Source organism: Bos indicus, chromosome 15 (assembly GCF_029378745.1).
Source record: "Bos indicus isolate NIAB-ARS_2022 breed Sahiwal x Tharparkar chromosome 15, NIAB-ARS_B.indTharparkar_mat_pri_1.0, whole genome shotgun sequence".
In the NCBI taxonomy this organism is placed as follows: domain Eukaryota; kingdom Metazoa; phylum Chordata; class Mammalia; order Artiodactyla; family Bovidae; genus Bos; species Bos indicus.
The window spans coordinates 79,149,938-79,175,413 of record NC_091774.1 but is presented as its reverse complement, the minus strand read 5'-3'; the positions used below and the strand labels follow the sequence as shown (position 1 = coordinate 79,175,413).

At 35.0% G+C, this 25,476-nt stretch overlaps 2 protein-coding genes across 2 annotated transcripts; both read left to right on the top strand.

Moving 5' to 3' along the window:
* Nucleotides 1-9,766: 9,766 nt before the first annotated feature.
* On the top strand, nt 9,767-10,705 carry LOC109578956 (olfactory receptor 10AG1-like). Its single transcript, XM_070803195.1, has one exon. The coding sequence runs from the start codon at nt 9,767-9,769 to the stop codon at nt 10,703-10,705; it is 939 nt and encodes a 312-aa protein (XP_070659296.1).
* A 13,085-nt stretch (nt 10,706-23,790) lies between these two features.
* On the top strand, nt 23,791-24,759 carry LOC109569081 (olfactory receptor 10AG1-like). Its single transcript, XM_019974401.2, has one exon. It carries the CDS (start codon nt 23,809-23,811, stop codon nt 24,757-24,759), a length of 951 nt encoding a protein of 316 aa, XP_019829960.2. The 5' UTR covers nt 23,791-23,808.
* Nucleotides 24,760-25,476: the final 717 nt, after the last annotated feature.

Here is a 25,476-nt window from a genome sequence, read left to right as displayed (position 1 = left end):
AGTAGAACCCTTGGATATAAGTAGTACTAATTGTAAATATCTCCTGATGACAGATAATAATTCTTTAGAAAAGGTATTGCTAAAAGAAGCACATGACTATATAAACCACAATGTAGTGTTTTATTATGGCTCATATTTCCCTATGTCAGACTGTTGCTTATTCAGTGGAGTAAGAAGAAAGCAAAGCCCATAACAAACAAGCAAAATGTTAAAAGGTCATCAGTATCTGTTCCTAAAGTCTCCAGTATTGAAGCAATTCGATATTTCATTTACTGTATTTAGGACCAAGATTTCAGTATCATGACTCTTGTTTTTCTTCAGCGTGCTATACAGATGAATGAAAAATCTGCTGTGGGTGGGAATGAGCTGAATTCAGTGACTTACCAATAGCTTATATTACTAACATGAAATGCACTATGTCTTTGTTATAATGAGACATGCATACATCAAATAGAGAATGAGCAAATCAGCTTAAAATCACTTTTAGAAGGAAAACAAAGTCCCATGTCTTCATTTTCCCAGATAGTTCCACCATTCATGTGAAAATTTTTCTTAATTCATATAATAAATAATTTTTCAACTATGGAGTTGTCAAATCAAAAAGGAAAATCTTACTTAATCCTTAGAGAAATATATATGGTACAAATATAATATATAACTAAATCAACTGTTTATCTCTTTGTTAATTCAAAGAACTCACATATTACTCTTGAAAGCACATATATACACACAAATGTATTATAAAAATTCCAGTTTAGTTTGAATGGTTATATTAATAAAATATCTTATAAAACCATCAAGTTTATTAACATTAAAGGTATTAAGTGTACTAAATGTATTATTTGAGTATCGACAATATAGTCATTTTTAAAATTCTTTATTATCAGTCTTTCTGCTTCAAAATCTATATATTACACACAAAAATGTTGATTGACAAGAATCAGTTTCAAAATAGGAATTAGACAGATAAGAAATACAGTAAAGATAATTCAAATATGCAGGCAAATTTTGAAAAATACATCAAGATTGTCTAATAAAGAAATTCTTAATAATACATGTTCACTAACCCTCACAAGGGAAACTTTAGCTTTATTTTGATTCTAATTTTTATTTAACTGAAGTGTTTGAGGCAGCACAGTTGTGGAAGATAAAAAAATATTGTATTTAACTCTAGAACCTTAAAATTAATCTCATATTTAGCCCCTAATGTGATTTAGCCAAAGTAACTTGAGCCTTCAAATAAAAGAATAAAACTGATCAAAATTTTGGTGCATATTTTGTTTAACTATATGAACATGGTATGACAACAGATTTCTTATTTATGAGATGCATTAAAATGTTTTATTAAAGTATCAATGATATGTGAAGGATGCATACATATTAAATATGACTATAATTTGTTTCAAATTTTTCTTAACTTGATGGGGAAGTTATAAATAAATAGGGAACTAGGAAATCAAATTTTTGTCAAAGCATTGGATAATAAATGGACTCCAAACCAAAATCTTAAGTAGGTCTTCTTTTAGTTAAGCTATGTGTTACATGACACTTAATATAAATTAAAAATATCATTCTCATGAAATTAAACTAACTGAGTCCAGTATTTAATCCTATCAGTCATCTTAAAAATTCTCTTTCATTGCATTCTGATGTGGGGCATATCAATAAAATAATAATATGTTTACTTAAATATCCCAATAATTTTGTCCTTTACAACTTTCTCATAAACCTTTATATCTCTGATCTATTTTTTTTTCTATTCTCCATTTCTTTCTTTTCTTTTTTAAATTTATTTATTCTTTAATTGAAGGATAATTGCTTTGCAAATTTTGGTTTTTTCTATCAAACTTCAACATGAGTCAGCCATAGGTACAAAAGGTGGATTATGGATGAAGGCATATGTTATACTTAATCATACTTCATTAGAGCAATTACCTATTTCATTGCAGAGAAATTAGGAATGATAGACAAAATGTGTTTCCCGGGTGGTGCCAGTGGTAAAGAAACCATCTGCCAATGCAGGAGATGTGGGTTTGATCCCTGGATCACGAAGATACCCGGGAGAGGGAAATGGCAATCTAATCCAGTACTCTTGCCTGGAAAATTCCATGGACAGAGAAGCCTAGTGGGCCAGTCCATGGGGTGGCAAAAAGTCAGTCATGACTTAACACACACAGACAAAAAGTACTTGGTCATTTACTTTATCCAGGATGCTCTTCAAACAGGTGATTCTGTCCACTAATTAAGGAAATTAGAACTGATTGTTTTCGCATCTAGCTGATTTCACTTTGAGAGTAAGAGTCTAGGAAGATGGGTCCCAGATTTTTGACAAAGTATCATCATTCTGAAAAACTAAATCAAATGAGCTCCTCAATTCTCAAACAGGTGGGAAACACACACAATAATAGACACTCATGCAATGAATACACTGAGTTTGAGAAAAACAAAGCTGTGTTAACAGCTACCGCAAACCATAAAGTGGCTACAAGAGGTTGGAGATGGTATATATGCAATCTACATAGCAACCTACAACCAAATAAATGAGAATTCTTTTATCCAACAGACAACTGAAGGACCAGCTAGGCCTATGAACTGAGTAAGCTCACACAGTGAATTACTAGAGGCACCAAGGCTGAAGTACAAATTTCTCTGTTGCCAGACCCCATGCTATTACCATCAACATATCACAAGCTAATTGTAACATGCCACAATTCTGGAATTGCTATGCCCCTAGAAATACAAATTAACATTCTTATGTGCCTGAATCTTTTTTTAAAATCAAGCTTAAGTAGACTATGAAAACAAAATGAAACAAAAATCTTGCTATAGCTTCTAGATCAATCAGCTAATTTATATCCCTCCATGAGAAAAAATAATGATCTTCAAAAGACATATACCCAATGGCTGGTTAATAAATAATTTTCTTTCCATTTACTAATTTTCCTAAAGTTTAAATATAGCCATTTATTTATACCTTTACTCTGACTGCTGTCTTCCATCTAGGAAATTAAAACAATTTTCTAATTTATAGCTATATTGGGCTAAAAATTCAGGGAGTCTTTCTTATTTTCCCTACTATGGTCTCATAAATTTCCTCACTCAATCCTTAGTTAAGTTCTGAATTAAATATAAAAATTTATCTAAGAGTTAAATATTAAGGCATAGAATCTAGTGTGAGATTTAAGGTTATCGCTTCTAAAATATTTTGTAGTCAATGAAAATCCTTTCATATTACCTGTGAAAATGAACTGCGTGCTCAGTTAAAAGATGCTATGAGTATTGAGCATTTGAACTCTTATATCAGATTCTCTGGCTTTTGAAATCTTTAGGGATATCTCAGGGACAAAAAACACTAATTCTCTTCTGGGATAGAAAAGTAACAAGATTTTTTTTTTTCCCTCTTCTTAGTTATGAAAAAAAAAAAAGAAAAAAGCTTGATTCTGGAGCAATGAAAAACAAAGTTAAATGATTATGTGAATGCACTCTGGCCTCTGGTGTAAAATGATCTCTCAGTGGAAGAAAAATATGCACAGAATTGGAATGACATCTAATGATATAGGACATGGAACAAGCTCTGATGTTTAATAGCTATGCCATTGGGTTGATGATTTAATTACTATGAAATCCAATTTCCTCTACTTGAGAATATAATTTGCTACTACTCTCAAAATTTTGTAAATGTTTACATAATGAAATAATATGAAAATACCTACAATAGACTTCATTATCATTAAATAAAGATTACTGTAGATATTTAAATTTTAAACTGCTACACTATGAAGGGGTAAAGGGGTAAAGAGATAAAGTTCACTGGCAGTTTATAGAGGAGATATATTAATAAATGAATAAGATTATTGAAGGAGGGATTATAAAGTACACAAAAACAGTATTTTATGTAGTAAAATCAAGTTGAATATAATTAGGAACATTTAAACGATGGAGAAGTAACTTTCATTTCTGGTTGTGACATATAGGGTCACAGCAAGACATTCTTCCTGCTGAAACACTAGACAAATTTGGATAAAAAATTACAAAACTCCTATTTTGAAGGAAACAGCTATGGAAAAAGTAAAAAGTCAATGACAACATCAAAATGAAGGCTCATTAAGTCAAAGAGAGACAGTCCACTTGATCATTCACAATTGGGTGAATGATCATCTTTTACAAACAATGCTGAAAAATGCAGAAGGACATAAAATCATGCATGTTTATTGATTCAAAGAGTGATTGAAGGTGCCCAGTTCTTCTCCACAGGTTTGGGCATTGGCATTCTCAGGAGGGTAAAAAGTATATTTTCCCAGGAGATTGATTGGGGAAATGTCTTAGACTGTTTCATGTACTAAATCTACACAATATACATTTTTCATTCCCTTTTCTTGAAGGCAATTGAGATTTCATCCCTATTTCTAAATGATGATTTTCCTCCCTTTTCTGTGAACTGTTACTTAACTATTTGGTTCATTTTTCTACTTTTGTTTTATTTTGACTTCCTGATATTTAAGTAGAGGTTACTAATAAAAGCAAATAGCACTTTAGGTGAGGTATTATGTTTTGTCATCTTTATCAAAACATTGTAATTTTACTTTTAGTGTAAGGTTGTACCAAGTAGAATTATTTATTTTTGTGTAGATTTTTCGGTTTTGGGGTTCTGAATTCTAATTCTGAGTCAATCGAGAAAAAACTTTCTTTGCTTTAACAAAATAGAAACATGTACTATAACTCTTTTGTTATTTCACTTTCAAAATATGTAAATGTGCAAACCCTTAGAAGATTTTCCCATTCTATTATAATGTATTAATAAAAATCCATATTTCTTTCTCAAAATTCTCTCAGTAGTCCAATAGCAGATTTTTTTTTTTAATGCTCTTATTTTGCCAATTTGGTATGCTATTTTTATTATAGGATAAATTTTAATTTCTATCAGTTTTTCTCAATATAATTAGCCTATTAATGTGTTTTCCCAGAAAACTACATAGAAAAATATCAGATTATTTTTAACAACTAAATCTCTGTACAGTTACATTTTATTCCTTGTTCATTAACAAGTTGAGTATCTTCCCATTTTTAAACAATTGTTTCCCTCTGTTTTCTGTGAAGTGTTCCTTAAACTATTTGTATCATTTTCTAATTTCACTTTAGACTTTTCCTTGATAACTAAAAAATATCTTTTTGTAGTGGGAAATAAAAATCCATCTGAGATATGACGTATTTTTTCCAAAACTTTACCCATCCTAGTTTAACTTTACTTTTGGTGCATGCTCATTTCCATCAGGTAGAATTACCTACTTTTATGTAGGTGTTTTTTTGTTTTTTCATGTTTTGTGTCCTGAATTTTAATTTTGAGCCAAAGTCAAAGTTTTCTTGTTTCAAGATTATACAAATTTTAATTTAGAATGCTTTCATTGTTTCACTCATTTTCTACACTATTTAAACCTATGCATTATGTAAAGCTTTCCTATTTTAAAGCTACGGTGCTGTTCCAATAAAATTAATTTAAAAGTCTATATTTTGCAAATATGTTATGGTATTTTGGTATTGGACGATAAATTTGTGTCTTTTCTCTGAATTTTATTTTCTATGGCATCAGAAATTTCCTCTATCCATGCATAATCCTATACTGTGCTAATTATGAGACTTTAGAACTCCTTCCAGCACAGTTGCTTTTTGGTTATGCACCTGCAGTAGCTCAGACCTGGCTGGTTTCTCACATCACCCACTCCTCAGGCACCTTCCATGATGTCTTCCACATGATCCCTGATACTCTGTTATTACCTTCATAGTCACTCTGTTATACCATTACTATCAGAGCTCGGTCTCAGGGAAATATTTTATGTTTGTAATCATAAACCCTTAGAAGCCACTGTTTACTAATAAGTAACATGACTGGGTACAAATCAACATTTTTGAAACAATCTAGGTGTTGGGAATAATTGTTTTTTCCCAGAACTGAAGCCCAGAAGACACAGGTTGTATCTTTTCTACACTATCTCAGTTGGAGAATTTAAGTTATTTTATCCTATACAAAGTATTGGTATTATTTTCCCTTACAACTGCATTCACACTAGAAATGTGAAACAGAAAATAAAACCTCTGTTATCCGTGGTTCTAATTTTTTTTTTTATTCTAAGAATAATAATACAGCATCTATCTATCTCTTAGTTCTCCCTGGTGCCTAGGGAAGAATCAATAACATATAAGGGCATTGAGACGACCCAGAGGGATGGTACCGGGATGGAGGAGGAAGAGGGGTTCAGGATGGGGAACACGTGTATACCCTTGGCAGATTCCTGTTGATGTATGGCAAAACCAATACAATATTGTCAAGTAATTAACCTCCAATTAAAATAAATAAATTTATATTAAAAAAAATTAAAATAGTATTTATCATCTGGGCGATTACATGTGCAGGACCCTAAATAGCAATTAAGAATATAATATAGGAGGATATAAGAAAAACATGTTCAGGAAACTGTGCTGCAAGCTCAGTGTTAACAGAAAGAGGCTCACAGTAGAGTGTTCATGACAGCATTTGAATTAGGTGTGTGTCAGTTTTAGATAGTCTCCAGTTATACTGCTCAGCACCTTATTCATTTTTAAGAAATAAAAAGTGTGCTGTGCACTCTAGTCCATGGAGTGGCTGGAGAGAAAGTACTCTGGGTGGAGTGAGAACTACCTGGGAAAAATAAAAGAAATCAGAGGCTGCCAAATGATGCTTTTAATTGGAAATGTAACATGACTGGTCAAAGAGATCTCATGGGGTAGAGAAACTTTATTAAAGAGCCCTTTATTTTGGAAAGAACGGAATATTTTAAAGGTAAGTTGAATGTCTGATTAAATTGTGATTTCTCATAAACCAATATAATTATTTTTATCCTCGACAGCGAGATAAAATCAGCATCATATTATATAAGAATGGTAAATATGAACTATTTTATATTCTTGTAAGCTTTAGTTTATAACTTTTATTTTAAATTTTAATACTTAATATATAATAGCAAGAGTGATATGTTAAAGGAACTTCCATGTATTTCTGACTAGATCATATATAGTTTATAGTTAAAAATATTTAATAATAATATTAAATTATTTGAAATGCTAAAGACTTGAATAACTGATATATTTTATATAACGCGGGGAGATAACTTCGTTTTGAGCCAATATATTTTAAACGGCATTTTTAAATTAATTAGAATCCTGATGATTTTTTTAAAATTTAATTTAATTTTATTTTTTAACTTTACAATATTGTATTGGTTTTGCCATATATCAACATCCATCTGCCACAGATGGTACTTTAAGCAGAGATTTAATATAAAACAAAGACTGATGCTGAAGCTGAAGCTCCTATACTTTGGCCACCAGATGTGAAGAACTGACTTATTAGAAAAGACCCTGATGCTGGGAAAGACTGAAGGCAGGAGGAGAAGGGGAGCACGGAGGATGAGGTGATTGGATGGCATCACTGACTCAATGGACATGGATTTTAGCAAGCTCCAGAAATTGATGATGAACAGGGAAGCCTGGTGTTCTGCAGTTCACTGAATTGCAAAGAGTCAGACACAACTGAGCAACTGAACTGAAAGGAATATAAAACAATCTAGTTCATACAATTGTAAGTTCTGGGGAATTCAAGGAACATCTATTTTAAGAAAAAATAAATGCTCTTAAATTAATATAATGAAATAATTTTGAGTTCAATATTGATTTTATATTACTCACATGATTTAACCTGCTAATTAATATTAAATATACAGACCTAACTGAAGTAGATAGGGGAGAGATGGTAATATGACCAATAACAAACTGATATGGAATATCATCATACATCTTCTTAATAATTTTAATTTTTCCAAGTAATGGAGACTTAAGTTCAAAAATAGCAGTATTTGAGCATTAATATCTATTTCCCTTAATAATAAACACTTAAACATTTACAAGAAAGAGGTATAGTATAGATAATTTGGAGACAGCACACAGTCGTTGTTTTTTTCTAAATGGCTCACTGTTGAGAATAACACGCAAAAAATTTTGTCTTACCATGAATCTTGTTCGTGGTATATGTTGAAAATTTAACTATCAAAATGCTGGACTTGTACAATTAGAAATTATAATTTATTTAGCACTGAAGAACAAGAAATGTTGGGGATGAAGTAGTGAAAGCAAATGCTAAATCTTTCTCTACAGAGGAAACACAAAAAAGAGGACAACAAAAAACGAACAGCAATGGAAAACAAAAAAGCCAAAATAAATATACCAGGATAAAATCTAACTAAATTGAAGGAATTTCTTCTCTGGGTCTTTGCTGATGTTCACCATCTCCAGTGGCTTCTATTTGGGTTGTTTTTAGTCAGGTATATCATTATTTTGATGGGCAATAGAACCATAATTCTAATAATAAAAGTAGGTCTTGATCCCTACATTTCTATGTATTCTTTCCCTGACAATTCTTTCCTTTTGGAAATAGCTATGGAAATGTTACCCTTCTCACAATGCTCATGAATCCTGGAAGTCAAAGAGAACATCTTTTTTTTTTTTTTTCTTAGTTTAATTATGTAAACTTTTGAGCCCTCGTTTCTTCATCTATAATATCAATATACCATAACATTAACACAATTCAATAATATGCTATTGAAAGTAGCTTACTAACACAAGAGTAGCACAGTTAAAGTCATTTGTGTTTTCCAATTTCCTACTTATGTTTAAAGCTACAGTTTCCTAATCACCTTTCTTTTAAAATTCTTATATTAGAACTGATACAAATGTATTTTTTAATGGCTTTAAAAAAAAAGAAGAAAAAAATTCTTATATTTCCAAGTATATCTCAATATAGAAGAAATTTGAGTGTCTGTAGGTCTCACTAATTACTCACTAAACCATACTTGCTTACCTACCTACTAGCTAAAATAGCTATTCTCTGCTTTTGATATTTTTGACAACTGTGTATTAGCCATATTTTAAATAATGTATAGTTTTTGGTTTTAATTTTCATGTGCTGCATCTTATATATATATTATTAGCATGATAATTTTTAAATGAAAGCGACCTCTGGCACATCAAAGAGATTTTGGAATAGATTTACCAGGCAGAGTTTCAAAAATCATATCATCAATGTAATTCCTTCGAGATTGTCATTATTAATTAAATAGCCGATAAGTCAAGAACACTGTCAGACATAAGCTGCATCCTTGTAAAAGATAAATAAATGTTCCTCCTTTATAATGCCTGATGGCTATGTTGCTTATTTTAGTAGATAAAGCCAGTCAGAATGGTCTCAAATAAAGTGCACACACAAGAAGTAAGACCTATCATTGCAGAATATGGAAAGAAAGGCATGCTTTACTCTTGAAAAAGTTCTAATGGAAGAGTTGGGAAATTCCTGAAAAATACATTACAGAATTTGGTGATGCCCTACCACTGAGAAAGTGGGATGCAAATATTTCTGCTTCAGAATTTTGCTTTTTTAATAAAAGTAAAACGGATAGATTTTGCTCTGCACATAAACAGATTCAAAATGAAAATGCATAATTCTTAAACATATCACTTTTATTTAAAGTTAAACCTTGAATTGTAACTTATGCTTTTATATTTAGAATTTAGCATACATATTCCCCATTAAACTTCAGTTATGTTGAGTCCAGGATATAAAATACTAGACATTAATAGAGAATAGAAATATTATGAACTATTAATGATTACCCTAAATCCCTTTAATTTATAGAAATTACAAAACAAAAATGATAAATGTCTAACTGTGCTATTTTCACAGATGGAACCTCAAAAATATCTAGTGAATGTGAATCTCACTTCAACAATGGAATTTGTTCTTTTGGGATTTTCTGACATTCCCAATCTCCAAATGTTTCTTTTTGTGATGTTTCTGTTTACCTATGTGATAACTCTGATGGGAAATGGCATCATTATTCTCATAACTGGGACAGACCAGACTCTCCAGACTCCCATGTACTTTTTCCTTGGTAATTTTTCCTTCTTGGAAATCTGTTATGTGTCTGTCACTCTTCCTAGAATGCTCATAAACCTCTGGACTCAGAAAAGACATATTTCTTTGTTTGCTTGTGCAACACAGATGAGTTTTGTCCTTATACTTGGAAACATAGAGTGCCTGCTTCTCACAGTGATGGCCTATGACCGTTATGTGGCCATTTGTAGCCCCCTGCACTATCCTTTGGTCATGAACCACAAGGTCTGTGTCCAGCTGGTGGCTGCCTGCTGGGTCACTGGCATTCCGATTGAGATAGGGCAGACAAGCCAGATTTTCTCTCTGTCCTTTTGTAGATCCCACCAAATCAATCACTACTTCTGTGACATCCCCCCGGTACTGAAGCTGGCCTGTGGGGACACGTTTCTGAACGAGATGCTGGTCTTCACAGTTGCTGTGCTGTTTGTCATGGTCCCTTTTCTGCTGATACTTGGCTCCTACAGTAGAATCACCTCCACCATCCTGAAGTTGCCGTCGGCAACGGGAAGAGCAAAGGCTTTCTCCACCTGCTCATCTCATGTCATGGTTGTGACTTTATTCTTTGGATCTGCAATCGTTACATATTTACGACCTAAATCCAAAAATTCTTCCAGAACAGACAAATTTCTCTCACTTTTCTATACTGTTATCACCCCGATGTTTAACCCCCTGATATACACTCTGAGAAATAAGGATGTCTTGACGGCGTTAAGAAAACTTATACCCTAATGTAAAGCATTAGAGGCTTGATTTAAATTCATTTTCCGTTTTCCTATTTAATTTTGTCATTGTACAATCAGAAATAGTTTGCTTTTTCCACATGATTAATAGATTTATTATGTTTATTCATTCCTAGTCTTATTGTTTTAGGCTGGATTTTCTAATATCAGGATTATATTATGGTGTCTTGCTGATAAGAAACTATGTATTTAGGCAATCTTATATTCAGTCCACAAATTTACTGGTGACTTGCAATATTATGAGAAAAGGTAGTATCACTTACCTACCTTTTCCCCTAAAACCATAGATATTTTTGTACTTTCCTGTTCATATAACTATCATGCACTTTTTTTTTTCTTTTCATGATGTTTTTAGATAGTACAGATGGCAAAATTTTGGAGAACAGCTGTTAAATAGCTATGTGTTTTTAACTTTAGACATATTACCTTTCAACAACTTCAATTTGATCCTTCTGTAAGATTAAAAACAGAACTCTGCATAATGACCCTTGAATTTTGTAGTGTGGCACTAAATTTTTACCCTCTGCTTCTCTCTGAATTCTTCTTTGTAGATATACTTTGTTTATGTAGCCAAATCATGCTACTAGCATCTTGATAATTTGTTATCTTAATTTTTACTAATGCAAAAAATATTAATTCATGTTTGCTGTTTGGAGATATAAGATGTACAGGATTCAGTCATTTTGTGTCCATATAGTGTTATCCATTCTCTAAGAACTCTTTTTTTAAATTCTTTTGGTGAAGTATATAATTGAAATTAAAATAAAAATATGTTAACATGTAGTATATGCCGGGAGCTAGCATGAAGAACTCCGCTGTGGCAAAGGTCATGAGGAAGGAGGCTCGGCATATGCAAAGGCAGGATGAAGCCTCAGGAGTCCCCCTGGAAATTCTCAAGCATCTACCCCCAAAACCAGAGTCTGTCTACTTTCTGCTTTGTGCTCTCACCTACACCTCTGACTTTACGGGGGCTGTCCCCCACCACCTCTCTCTGAAAAAAGACTTAACTTACAGCTCCAGTTAATAAAGTTCCTGGGCATGACAAGAGTGTTTCAACCTACAGACTCCTTTGGAAGTCCTCTAGCCTGCCTGAATAGGTTCTTCAGGCCACATGTGATTGTTCAGAGCCTCCCAACTGTGAGAGGCATGAGATGTTCTAAACTGTCTAAATACAGATTCCTATGAGCAGTTAAAAGGTTGATTAGAAATTTTATTGGTGAAGGGTTTTTCACTTCTTGGGCCAATGTTTGCTGCTAAGTTTCCATATCCTTTACCTACTGTGTCCCTGGCAGTGTATTGATTAATATAATTGGTGTATAGGAATGTAAGTAGTAGCTTTAATGTTTGTAACCTTGGACCCTTGAGTTAATTCTTTTCTTGTTATAGCCCACCACACCTTTGCCCTATAGGAATGCAACCTTTATCTAATGCTTTTGGAGGGTGGTGCCTTACTTAAGAATAACCACTTTTAGAGAAAAATAAGTTTTCTGAAGAAAGAATCTTAAAATGTTGACAGGCCCCCTGGCCAGAAGATGATGTAAATCACCTAAACTTTTGCATATGATAAGTTTTCAGGAAGAAAGCCTGGCTTCGATTAGGATCAAGGACTGCTGTCCTTGAATGACTCTACCCCTTCCCCCATTATCCTATATGCACAACTTAAGGTATAAAAACTACTTTGGAAAATAAAGTGCGGGCCTTGTTCACCGAAACTTGGTCTCCCCATGTTGTTCTTTCTCTCACCTTCTAGCTGAATTCCAATCTGGAACGTGGAGGCTTGTCAAGCCTACTAACTATGCCTGGGCTTCTAAGATCTGACCGGGGAGGCCTTAGTGTCTCCTCTCTTTCGGGAGAACGGGAAGGCCCCTGCAGCCTACGTAGGTGACGCAAATTCCTTATTTTGGAATTTTATTAGCTTTCCACGTAAACCAAGTTATTCAGCCTCTTTTCTCCACTGAATTTTTTCACTGAGCTATCCTTATTTAACCATTCTTTATATCTTTAATTCTATTGTATCCTGATCACCAAAGCCGTCTCCCCTTTGAAATCCCTGGATCCACTGGGGCTGGACCCTGGCAAGTATATTATTTTCCCAAGTTTTCCTGGTTGTAAAGGATGATACTTGATAAGACAGAATCATTATATTAAACCAAAAAAAAAAAAAAACCTATTAAAAAAGATCTTGTATTTCTTCAAATGGAAAGAGTTGAACTACAGATGGTACACTGGATCATTTTCAGTCGAAATGATGCAGTCTGAGGAAGGTTTTTTCTTTTATATTTTCTTTTAAATCTGTCTTTCTCTTATTATACTATGTGTTTAAATTATTTTTCATAAGACCATAATTCATCCACCAGCTAGTTCTCTTCTTTGAGTAGGTATCATGTCATCCAAAAAGACATCTAAAAAGCACACCAAAATTACAGCAATCATTTCAGAGGACATAATGTGCAGATGACAGTCACAGATGACTACTGTGGGTATTACATATTACCCACTGAAAGGAATGAAGGAAGTAAAATTTAAAAGTTGGTTTTGTAACCATTTTAAAGTCCTTTGTTTCAATATTCTGTTACTGCACAGCAAAATATGTCCAAAATTTACAATTTAAAATAATATCATTTGATTGTATCCCATACATTGTCCAGTATTGAGGCAGGGATCAGCTGCATGGTTGTTCTCTGCCATATAGCATTGACTGTCATCAATAAAGAGAATTCATATGGTGACTGATTTGGTTTTCATGTCTAAAAAAGCTTCACATAACTATATCATGTAGTTACAATGATGCATTACAGAGAAGAAAAATCCAGTTTTCACTTAAATTTCATACTCTAGGGGAATAAACTGTTACTAGATAAATAATAAAGTAATTTAGCATAAAAGCATAAAATAAATCATACAGTAAAATGATCCACATTGAACTTGTAATATTATAATGGTGTTTAACTTAAGTTTGGGAAATAAGAAGTTAAAGAATGCTTTCAGTAAAGGATGACACTAAAGTAATTTTGTTTAATCTCAACAATAGGGCTAACAAACACAATTAAATTAAAAAATATTGAAACATGTCTTTCTGCAATTTGAACCAAGGAAAGGGATTTTTCTCTCTTACAGTTTTTTTTTTTTCCCCTAACATTTTACTAGAGATACTAGCCTATACAGTGAAAAGAGAGAGAGAGAGAGAGAGAGAAAGAATAAAATATATATGTGAACATTGTAAAGTGTTAGTCACTCAGTCACGTCTGACTCTTTGCGACCCAGTGGACTGTATCTTGCCAGGCTCCTCTGTCTATGGAATTCTCCAGGCAAGAATACTGGAGTGGGTAGCCATTTACTTCTCCAGGGGATCTTCCCAGCCCAGGGATCAAGCCTGGTTCTCCCACACTGCAGGCAGATTCTTTACCATCTGAGCCACCAGGGTTTTATTAACCCAATTGTTGGAAGACATTATATATGAATATGTGAAAATATTTAATAATCTACAATGAAGTTATTACACATAATAAATGAATTCAACATGTGTACTGAATACAGAATCGACAAACACAAATCAATTTATTTTCATATGTGTGTGCATGCTAAGTCACTTCAGTCGTATTTGACTCTCTGTGACCCTATGGACTGCAGCCTGCCTGGCTCCTCGGTCCATGGAATTCTATAGGCAAGAATACTGGGGTTGGTTGTCATGCCTTCCTCCAAGGAATCCTCCTGATCTAGGGATCAAACCCACATCTCCTCTGTCTCCTGCATTGGCAGGCAGGTTCTTTACCACTAGCACCACCTAGGAAGCCCTTATTTCCACACTGAAAAGCAAAAAATAAGTAGACATTTAAAATAGTATTTAAATAGGAACAAAGATATGAAAATTTTAAAAGTAATGAAAACGAAAAACCTGTAGGAAGTTTATTTAGTAAACTAGAAAATAATTTGAGAGAAATTTCAGATAAGGAACTAAATGGATTGCTATAACATTTTTATATACTGGAAAACTCAATATTTAAAAGATGTCAATTTTTCCTGATATAATTCAATTCAATGATACAGAAATTCCATAGATTAGGATAAAATTCCTTTGGTGTATGGGTGGGTGAGGTGGTGTATGGGGAGTGTGTGTGTGACTTGGCTGATTCTAAATTGTGTATATAAAGACAAGCAATTATTGCCAAGGCACTCCTGAAGAACAGTAAAGTGAGAGGATTTACTTTACTGGACAGCATGCCTTTTCATAACAGTGCAGAATTCAGAAAGTGATTGATAAAGACCTCAGTGATATGTGATAGAGAGCCCAACAAATACCTCCTTCATACACACACACCCCCCCCCCAAAAAAAAGATAAACCTAGAAGTAACCAGGGTTAAATACATAGCATAACAATGGGACAGATTTGTTTGATGCAGATTTCAATTAGGAAACTATTTAGGATTGAAGAACAGATTACATCTTTAAAGAACTGGATAAGGAGAAAAGGAAACCCTCTTACACTGTTGGTGGGAATGCAAACTAGCCACTATGGAGAACAGTGTGGAGATTCCTTAAAAAACTGGAAATAGAACTGCCTTATGATCCAGCAATCCCACTGCTGGGCATACACACTGAGGAAACCAGAAGGAAAAGAGACATGTGTACCCCAATGTTCATCGCAGCACTGTTTATAATAGCCAGGACATGGAAGCAACCTAGATGTCCATCAGCAGATGAATGGATAAGCAAGCTGTGGTACATATACCCAATGGAGTATTACTCAGCCATCAAAAAGAATACATTTGAATCAGTTCTAATGAGGTGGATGAAACTGGAGCCTATTATACAGAGTGAAGTAAGCCAGAAGGAAAAACACAAATACAGTATACTAACGCATATATATGGAATTTAGAAAGATGGTAACAATAACCCTGTGTACAAGACAGCAAAAGAGACACTGATGTATAGAACAGTCTTATGGACTCTGTGGGAGAGGGAGAGGGTGGGAAGATTTGGGAGAATGACATTGAAACATGTAAAATATCATGTAAGAAACGAGTTGCCAGTCCAGGTTCGATACACGATACTGGATGCTTGGGGCTAGTGCACTGGGACGACCCAGAGGGATGGTTTGAGGAGGGAGGAGGGAGGAGGGTTCAGGATGGGGAACACATGTATACCTGTGGCGGATTCATTTTGATATTTGGCAAAACTAATACAATTATGTAAAGTTTAAAAATAAAATAAAATTTAAAAAAAAATAAATAGTAACAGAAAAATGAAAAAAAAAACAAGTATCAAACTAGAATGATTTTTCTAACAAAATTATCCCACAAAACAGAAAGTGAACTTTAAGAATAAAAACATCAATATACAAACTAAAGGGAAAAAATATATCACAAGCATATTTGCATATGAGAATGTAAAAGGAAGCTCTTCAAGTAGAAGAAAATAATACAGATTAAAATAATTTGGATCAACACAAAGAATGAACAGATCATAAAACAGACAATAAGATGACCAATATTAACATTTTTCATATTTTAAAATGACCATCAAATAATAAATAACAATTGAAAACAACAAAAAAAAGAAGTATCATGGTGTTTATAAATTAAAGAATAAATGTGCTACCTATATATATATATGAATAATACTCAGTCATAAGAAAGAAATAATGCCATTTGCAGTGACACGGATGGACCTAGAGATTGTTAAACTGAGTGAAGTGACAAAGAAAGAAAAGTATCATATCATATCATGTATATATGGGATCTATTAAACTGGTACAAACAAATCTCTTTACAAAGCAGAAATAGAATCACACATATTGCAAACAAACTTAAGGTTACCAAGAGGGAAAGGTGGAAGGGGAGTGGTAAACTGACAGATTGGGATTGAAATATACATACTAACCTGTCTAAATAGATAGCTAGTAAGAACCTACTGTATAGCACAGGAACTCTACTCAGTACTTTGTAATAATCTATATGGGAATAGAATCTTAAAAAGAGTCAAAGAATGTATATGTATCACTGATTCACTTCGTTGTATGGTGGAAGCTAAATAACATTGTTAATCAACTGTATTTCAATAAACATTAATTTAAAAAGAGTAAGTGTAAGGCAATAATACAAAGCAAAAGATCAAATCAGATCAGATCAGTCACTCAGTTGTGTCCGACTCTTTGGACCCCATGAATCGCAGCACATCAGGCCTCCCTGTCCATCACCAACTCCCGGAGTTCACTCAGACTCACGTCCATCGAGTCAGTGATGCCATCCAGCCGTCTCATCCTCTGTCGTCCCCTTCTCCTCCTGACCCCAATCCCTCCCAGCACCAGGGTCTTTTCCAATGAGTCAACTCTTCACATGAGGTGGCCAAAGTACTGGAGTTTCAGCTTTAGCATCATTCCTTCCAAAGACATCTCAGGGCTGATCTCCTTCAGAATGGACTGGTTGGATCTCCTTGCAGTCCAAGGGACTCTCAAGAGTCTTCTCCAACACCACAGTTCAAAAGCATCAATTCTTCAGTGCTCAGCCTTCTTCACAGTCCAACTCTCACATCCATACATGACCACAGGAGAAACCATAGCCTTGACTAGACGGACCTTTGTTGGGAAAGTAATGTTTCTGCTTTTCAATATGCTATCCAGGTTGGTCATAACTTTCCTTCCAAGGAGTAAGCGTCTTTTAATTTCATGGCTGCAGTCACCATATGCAGTGATTTTGGAGCCCAGAAAAATAAAGTCTGACACTGTTTCCACTGTTTCCCCATCTATTTCCCATGAAGTGATGGGACCGGATCCCATGATCTTCGTTTTTTGAATGTTGAGCTTTAAACCAACTTTTTCACTCTCCACTTTCTCTTTCATCAACAGGCTTTTTAGTTCCTCTTCACTTTCTGCCATAAGGGTAGTGTCATCTGCATATCTGAGGTTATTGATATTTCTCCCGGCAATCTTGATTCCAGCTTGTGTTTCTTCCAGTCCAGCGTTTCTCATGAAGTACTCTGCATAGAAGTTACTTAAGCAGGGTGACAATATGCAGCCTTGACGAACTCCTTTTCCTATTTGGAACCAGTCTGTTGTTTCATGTCCAGTTCTAACTGTTGCTTCCTGACCTGCATACAAATTTCTCAGGAGGCAGATCAGGTGGTCTGGTATTCCCATCTCTTTCAGAATTTTCCACAGTTTATTGTGATCCACACAGTCAAGGGCTTTGGCATAGTCAATAAAGCAGAAATAGATGGCTTTCTGGAACTCTCTTGCTTTTGCCATGATTCAGCGGATGTTGGCAATTTGATCTCTGGTTCCTCTGTCTTTTCTAAAACCAGCTTGAACATCAGGAAGTTCACGGTTCACATATTGCTGAAGCCTGGCTAGGAGAATTTTGAGCATTAATTTACTATCGTGTGAGATGAGTGCAATTGTGTGGTAGTTTCAGCATTCTTTGGCATTGCCTTTCTTTGGGATTGGAATAAAAACTGACCTTTTCCAGTCCTGTGGCCACTGCTGAGTTTTCCAAATTTGCTGGCATATTGAGTGCAGCACTTTCACAGCATCATCTTTCAGGATTTGGAATAAAATTGTACAAATAGGAATATTTTCTTTTCATGATCTTAACATTTTGCATATTAAAGTATATAATTTATTTAATGATAGATTATATTAGGCAGATATTTATTTTGCAAACTTTACAGTTACAACTACAAGTTAATAAGGAGCATTGGATAAAAAAATGGTTCAGTTTAGTTCAGTTGCTCAGTCATGTCTGACTCTTTGCGACCCCATGGACTGCAGCCTACCAGGCTCCTCCATCCATGGGATTTTCCAGTCAAGAGTACTGTAGTGCGATGCCATCGCCTTCTCTGAGCCTTGAATAGATGGACCTTTGTTGGCAAAGTTTCTGCTTTTGAATATGCTGTCTAGGTGATACATAAATACTAAAAGTCTATTAAAACAATGAACAAAATATATGTATAAGAGAAATAAAACACAAACATCAAGGCAGTGAATTTAAATTTAGTCATATTTATAAAACCACTATTAAAATGTATAGCAATCTAATCAGTGTACAGCATGGTGGTGTTGGTGTTCAGTGGCTAAGTAGCGTCTGACTCTGCAACCCTATGAACTGCAGCACACCAGGCTTCCCTGTTCTTCACTATCTCCTGGAGTTTGTTCAAACTCATGTTCATTGAGTCAGTGATGCCATTTCATCCTCCATCGCCCCCTTCTCTTTTTGCCCTCAATCTTTCCCAGCATCAGGTCTTTCCAATGAGCTCTTTGCATGAAGTGACCAGTTCATTGGAATTCAGCTTTAGCACCAATCTTTCCAGTGAATATTCAGGGTTGATTTCCTTTAGGATTAACCAGTTTGATCTCCTTGCAGTACAAGGGACCCTCAAAAGTCTTCTCCAACACCACAGTTTGAAAGCATCAATTCTTTGGTGCTCAGCCTTCTTTATTTTCTAACTCTCATATTCATACGTGACTACTGGGAAAACCATAGCTTTGTCAGCAAAATGACGTCCCTGCTTTTTAATACACTGTCTAGGTTTGTCATAGCTTTTCTTCCAAGGCACAAACGCCTTTTAATTTCATGGCTGCTCACCATCCACATCGACTTTAGTGCCCAAGAAAATATAATAGAGCATGGTGACTATAGTTAAATAATTATGTATATTTGAAACTTGCTAACAGAAATTTAAAAAAAAAAATTCACAAGAAAAAAAAAACGCATAACTTTGGGTGGTGATGGATATTAACTAGACATTGTGATGATCATTTAAAATATATTTATGTTGAACAGCAGAAGTTAATATAATGCTATAAGTCAAGTATATCTCAAATAATCACTTTGATTGAATTTTTAAGGTCTTGCTTTGTGTTATGAAGATTATGCCTCAATACTATTGCTAATTTAAGCATCAAAGCCTAATGGAAATAATACTGACATTGTGTTGTTAGGCTCAAATATATCTATAAAATAAATTAATATGCATAAATATGTACCATAAATACTTATTCCATTATGTGTCATGTTAAGTCTTCAGTCTAAAGGTATACTTGTTGCAGCATGCTATAACACCCTTTTTTTAATGACCAAAAGTGAGAACTATGGCAGAGTCTGGCCTTATGCTCTTCAATTACATCTGTTTTATTGACATACAGTGAACATCATTCCCTAACCTTCTCAGAACTACATTGGACCTGGCGATTAGCTTCTGCAACGGCATAAGGGTAGAAATGATGTATTTATTATGTATAGAGGCTCTGAATAGTGTATTTGTTTCCTTATATTCTGTCTGTCTGGCGTCTCAGGTTTCTGAAAGCTGAAGATCCAAGTAGGAAACTACAAAGAAGAAGTAGGAACAGTGGGACCCCTAGATGGAAACAACCAGGGTTTCTGCATCACTGACTGCAAACGTGTGCTCTAATATGATTGCAAGATGTTAATTTATTTTGTTACACTGATACATTTGAGGTATTGTTTCAAACTGTAGATTTGTTTTCATGTGATGGTGATATTAAATTGAACAGATAAACATTCAATTCACTATCCTAATGACAGAATTAGGGATTAGATCAGTTTACTCACATGGGTGATGGACGTTTGATTTGTTTCATCCTGTAAGTAAAACTTAGTTGAAACAAATCATGAGTGCAATTCTCGTTTGTAAATAAACATGACACTAAATGACATGGATACCATATCAATTCTAAAAAAGAGTACATAGCTCCAATTTATGAGGAACATGCTGTAATAAAGATAAGCAAATTTAAAATACAAAAATGAAATGCAATTTCAGAAACACTGATAGTGTTTTCAAATTGTCAAAGAATCTCTAAACAGAAAGGAAAAAAATGTGCTTATGAGCAGAAGTGATATTGACCTTGTGACCTCATTCCTGACAATTTTACCTACATACCTGCCTGGAAGCAGCTGAAATAGAAAAAGCATTTTGACAGGAGAGTTGTGTTTTTTTTTTTTTTTCCCCGTCTTAAATAATTGTGTTTAAATGTTTATTTTTTTTTAATTTATTAATTTGAGGGTAATTGCTTTACAGTGTTGTGTTGGTGCTGCTGTACAACAAAGTAAATCAGTCATAAGTGTACATATATCCCGTCTGTCTTTAACCTCCCTCCCCCTCCCCGCCCCCTGCAGGTCGTCACAGAGCATCAGATTGAGCTCGCTGTGATTTATATATGGAGCAACTTCCCACCAGCTATCTGTTCTACATGTGGCAGTTTGTGTCTCAGCGTTAATCTCTCAGCTCTTCCCACCTTCTCCTTCCCTCAGTGTCTCCACAGGTCTGTTCTCTATGTCTGCGTCTATATTCCTGCCTTGCAAATAGGTTTTTCTGTATCATTTTTCTCGAGCACATATATATATATGCGTGTGTGTGTGTGTGTCCATGTGTGTTAATATATGATATTTGTCTTTCTCTTTCTGACTTACTTCACTCTGCATAACGGGCTCTAGGCTGTTTTCAAGGTGCCTTTCACTTTGATTCTGCTAGATACCTATGCTGATGACCGACTAGCTATCCTAACATGAATAAACCTATCCAGATTTTTGTCAGCAGAAAAACATACTTTAATTTCCACCAAAGTTAATCTAGGAACAGAGTGTTCCACTTCTGAAAAGGAATCTAACTTTCCCTGCAATGGACTGGAAAGAACAAACATACCACGTTTGTGTATTAGTAAGTGACACATTTTTCTAAAGATGTGAAAGATAAGATCTGGATGAATTATGGGAATTAAATTAAGGAAGGCAAATTTACAGCAATTCCTAACGGCCTGAAATGCAATAAATTGAAAGTTTTAATTTTTTTTTCCAGAAAATACTATTGATATGAGAAAATTAAGTGTCATTTCTCTGCTAAGTTTCTACCGCCACAGAGGGGAACCTTTATGCCAAGAAGGAGCTGCAGAAGACAAGTCATCTACAGAAAAAGTAGTTTTAAAACATAAACCCAGATGACCAACAAACAGAAGCAGTCTTCTAGAAATTAAACTGATACTCAAGAGAAAATGTCCCCCAGGGTTAGCATGACTACTTCCTATTTCAGAGCTGCTGATCTTTGAAGAATCCTCCAGAATGACAGTGACTTCCTGACTCAAAAGAATTATAAAAGTTTACAGGGTCAAAACATCTATATTCTCATAGATAACCTCATGTAAATCCATGAAGGTAAGATGATAGATGGTTTTATTTAAAAATAGTCCTGAATTTGAGGTTTAAGATACAAAGGATAAAACAGAAAAATATGAAATTCTGAGATCTTTATCTGAAAATTAGTTAATAACTTAAACAATGCATTTCTTAACTTTTTTAATGATAAAATAAAAGTAGATATAAGTGAAATAATAATAATAGTATTTATAATAAAACTTTCACTTAAGGTAATTTTGAAACCTAATTCTAGTAGAAATGGAGAAATATGAGAGAATATTTGTTGACTCAATTTTATTTATCAAAGTATTAATGCAAAAACAATAGTTTGTGGGGCTGGAAGATGGGAACAGATATAGTAGATTAATGAAATATGAAAACACAGTTAGGGAACAAACATTAATGAAGTGTTACGAGAATTGTCGGTGTTGGCTGCCTGATATGTGATGACATGAACCTGAAATGAAGCCAGATGACGGGCCTCTGTGTGTGTGTGTGTTAGTCCCACTCATATGCTTCTGCCATTTGCATTCCTAAAATAAATAATCATAGGGTTTAAATAAAGTTACGTTTATTTGATAAAATTACAGCAGAATTATATAGGGCATATTTTATTCACTTGTAAGAGAAGTAGATGACAATGGATCAGAGAATCACATATGTTAAGAAGAAACTATATTAAAATATCATGAAAATGAAAGTCACTCAGTCGTGTCCAACTCTTTGTGACCCATGGACTATTGAGTCCATAGAATTCTCCAGGCCAGAACACTGGAGTGGGTAGCCTTTCCCTTCTCCAGGTGACCTTCCCAACCCAAACATCAAACCTAGGTCTCCCACCTTGCAGGCAGATTCTTTACCAGCTGGGTCACAAGAGAAGCCCGGGAATACTGGAGTGGGCAGTCTATCCCTTCTCTGGTGGATCTTCCTGACCTATGAATCAAAACGGGGTCTCCTGCATTGCAGGTAATTATTTACCAACTGAGCTATCAGGAAACCCCAAATACCATGAAGAATGGGTCATATATATGGACTGAGTTAAAGATTAGTTGGTATTTGCAATGCAATGTACAATGGGTATTAGTAGGGAACGTTATTGGACCCATGGTGTAACTAATGCTGTCCAAGTGTGGCATAACTGATGGGTGAGGTACACAGACGAGAACAATACAATTACACATACTTGTTCCCCCGGTAACAAGGAATAAGTTTCAGAAAGTCAGCTCTCATTGAAGTAGAAATGGGAGGGCTTAAAATGTTTTGAATAAGAATTAGGCAAAAGTTTATAGTGAAAATCTTTGAATTGAAAGGAGATGGAATAAGTCAATAAGTATAGAAAAAGAAATTGATGAACCCAAAGAAAAACAATTGCAAGCCTGTGTCATATATAATTTCACCCTTAAAAGGGGTGAAATAGTTTAATACTATTGCTGCACAATAAGCTCTAAATCAAAATGCATATGTTTTATTGTTTCTGGTATCATTACCTCTGCTGCTCAGTCACTTCTGTCATGTCTGACTCTTTGTGCTCCCATGGGCCATAGTCGGCCAGGCTTCTCTGTCCATGGAATTCTCTAGGCAAGAATACTGGAGTGGGTTGCCATCCCCTCTTCCAAGGATCTTCCTTAGCCATGGATCAAACCCACATCTGTATCCCCTGCATTTCAGGCAAATTCTTTTACTGCTGAGATACCAGGGAAGCCCTTTGGTATCACTACATCCAAGTATAAAAAATGAAGATTTTATTTCTCTAATTGATTTTAACTGCACATCAGTTCATTGCTGAGGTTTCAAATCTCACTTCTTAGAAACTGAGGAAGGCAAAGGCAGCAATAACTGAAGGGATTATGTAAATAAGTTCATGTATCTAATTCAGTTAACAGAAGGGAAATGTTTCTCAAAAGCATTAATGAATTAACCATTTTGAATTTACCATATCTACAGATGGAGTACAAATTAAGAACAGAAAAATCAAACATCACTACAATGATGGAATTTATCCTCTTGGGGTTTTCCTATAGTCCCAATTTCCAATGGATTCTTTTTGGGATATTTTTAGTCCTCTATCTGACCATCCTGATGTGCAATAGTGTCATTGTACTGATAACAAGAATTGACCCTACTCTGCAGACCCCCATGTACTTTTTCCTCAACCACTTTTCCATTTTAGAAATCTGTTACGTAACTGTCACGATCCCAAGAATGCTCACGGACCTCCTGAGCCAGAAAGGGCACATTTCTTTCTTTGCCTGTGCCACACAAATGTGTTTGGTCCTTCTGTTTGGAGGTTTAGAGTGTCTCCTCCTGGCCGTGATGGCCTATGACCGCTACGTGGCCATTTGTAACCCTCTTCATTATGGTCTGATCATGAGCCCCCAGGTCTGTGTCCAGCTGGTCACTGCCTCCTGGGTCAGTGGGGTTCCTGTCGTAATTGGGCAAACATGGCAGGTTTTCTCTCTGCCCTTTTGCGGCTCTACCACGATTAATCATTTTTTCTGTGACCTCCCCCCAGTGTTCAAGCTTGCTTGTGGGGACACATTTGTGAACGAGATAGCAGTCTATGTAGTTGCAGTTGTGTTCATCATGGTTCCATTTCTGTTGATTGTTGTCTCCTATGGCAAAATTATCTCCAACATTCTGAAACTGCGATCTGCCAGGGGGAGGGCTAAAGCTTTCTCCACTTGCTCGTCTCACCTCACAGTGGTGGTCTTATTCTATGGCACAGCCTCCACCACCTATTTACAGCCCAAACCAAATCAGTCTGAAGAAACTGGGAAGCTGATCTCTCTTTTCTACACAGTTTTGATCCCAACGTTGAATCCCATTATATATACGCTGAGGAACAAAGATATCACTGTAGCACTGAGAAAACTACTAAGTAAATTATCAACTTGACTCGAAGGCTTGAAATTACAGAAGCAATTTGTTTCTGTGTTTCTCATGTAAATACATCAGAAAATGTCATTTGTATTATTTCTATGTTCCTTTGAGGGATTGGGGGCAGGAGGAGAAGGGGATGACAGAGGATGAGATGGCTGGATGGCATCACTGACTCAATGGACGTGAGTCTCAGTGAAGTCCGGGAGTTGGTGATGGACAGGGAGGCCTGGTGTTCTGCGATTCATGGGGTCGCAAAGAGTCGGACACGACTCAGCAACTGATCTGACCTGATCTGATCTGATGAAATGATATTTAATATCATCTCTGCCATCTCACATTATGTGAAAGGACTTTAGTGTCAAAGAGTTAAGGGTTTCTGGGTTATTAAAGCACACATTATCTCCATGGCAATGATCTATTCTGAAGACCCATTTTCCCTCTTATTAGGAAAGGGTGAGTTAAGAGATTTCCTGAGCAATAAAATGATAGTTAACTACTATATAATTAATGATCAGGGTCATGCCCTGTAAGAAATTTGCTTGAAACTTCCCATTTCTTCAGACATATTCACTGTCCTTTTCTGTACTTAGGATTGGATTTAAACGATAAGAAAGCAGGAACCACATCCAAGTTGGTGGGAGTAGCAGAGTCTTAGTATTTTCTGGCATTTTTTCCTTCTTTCTCTGTTTTGCAACTGTCCGTATCCCTTTCAGAGTACAAACCCTGAAAGGA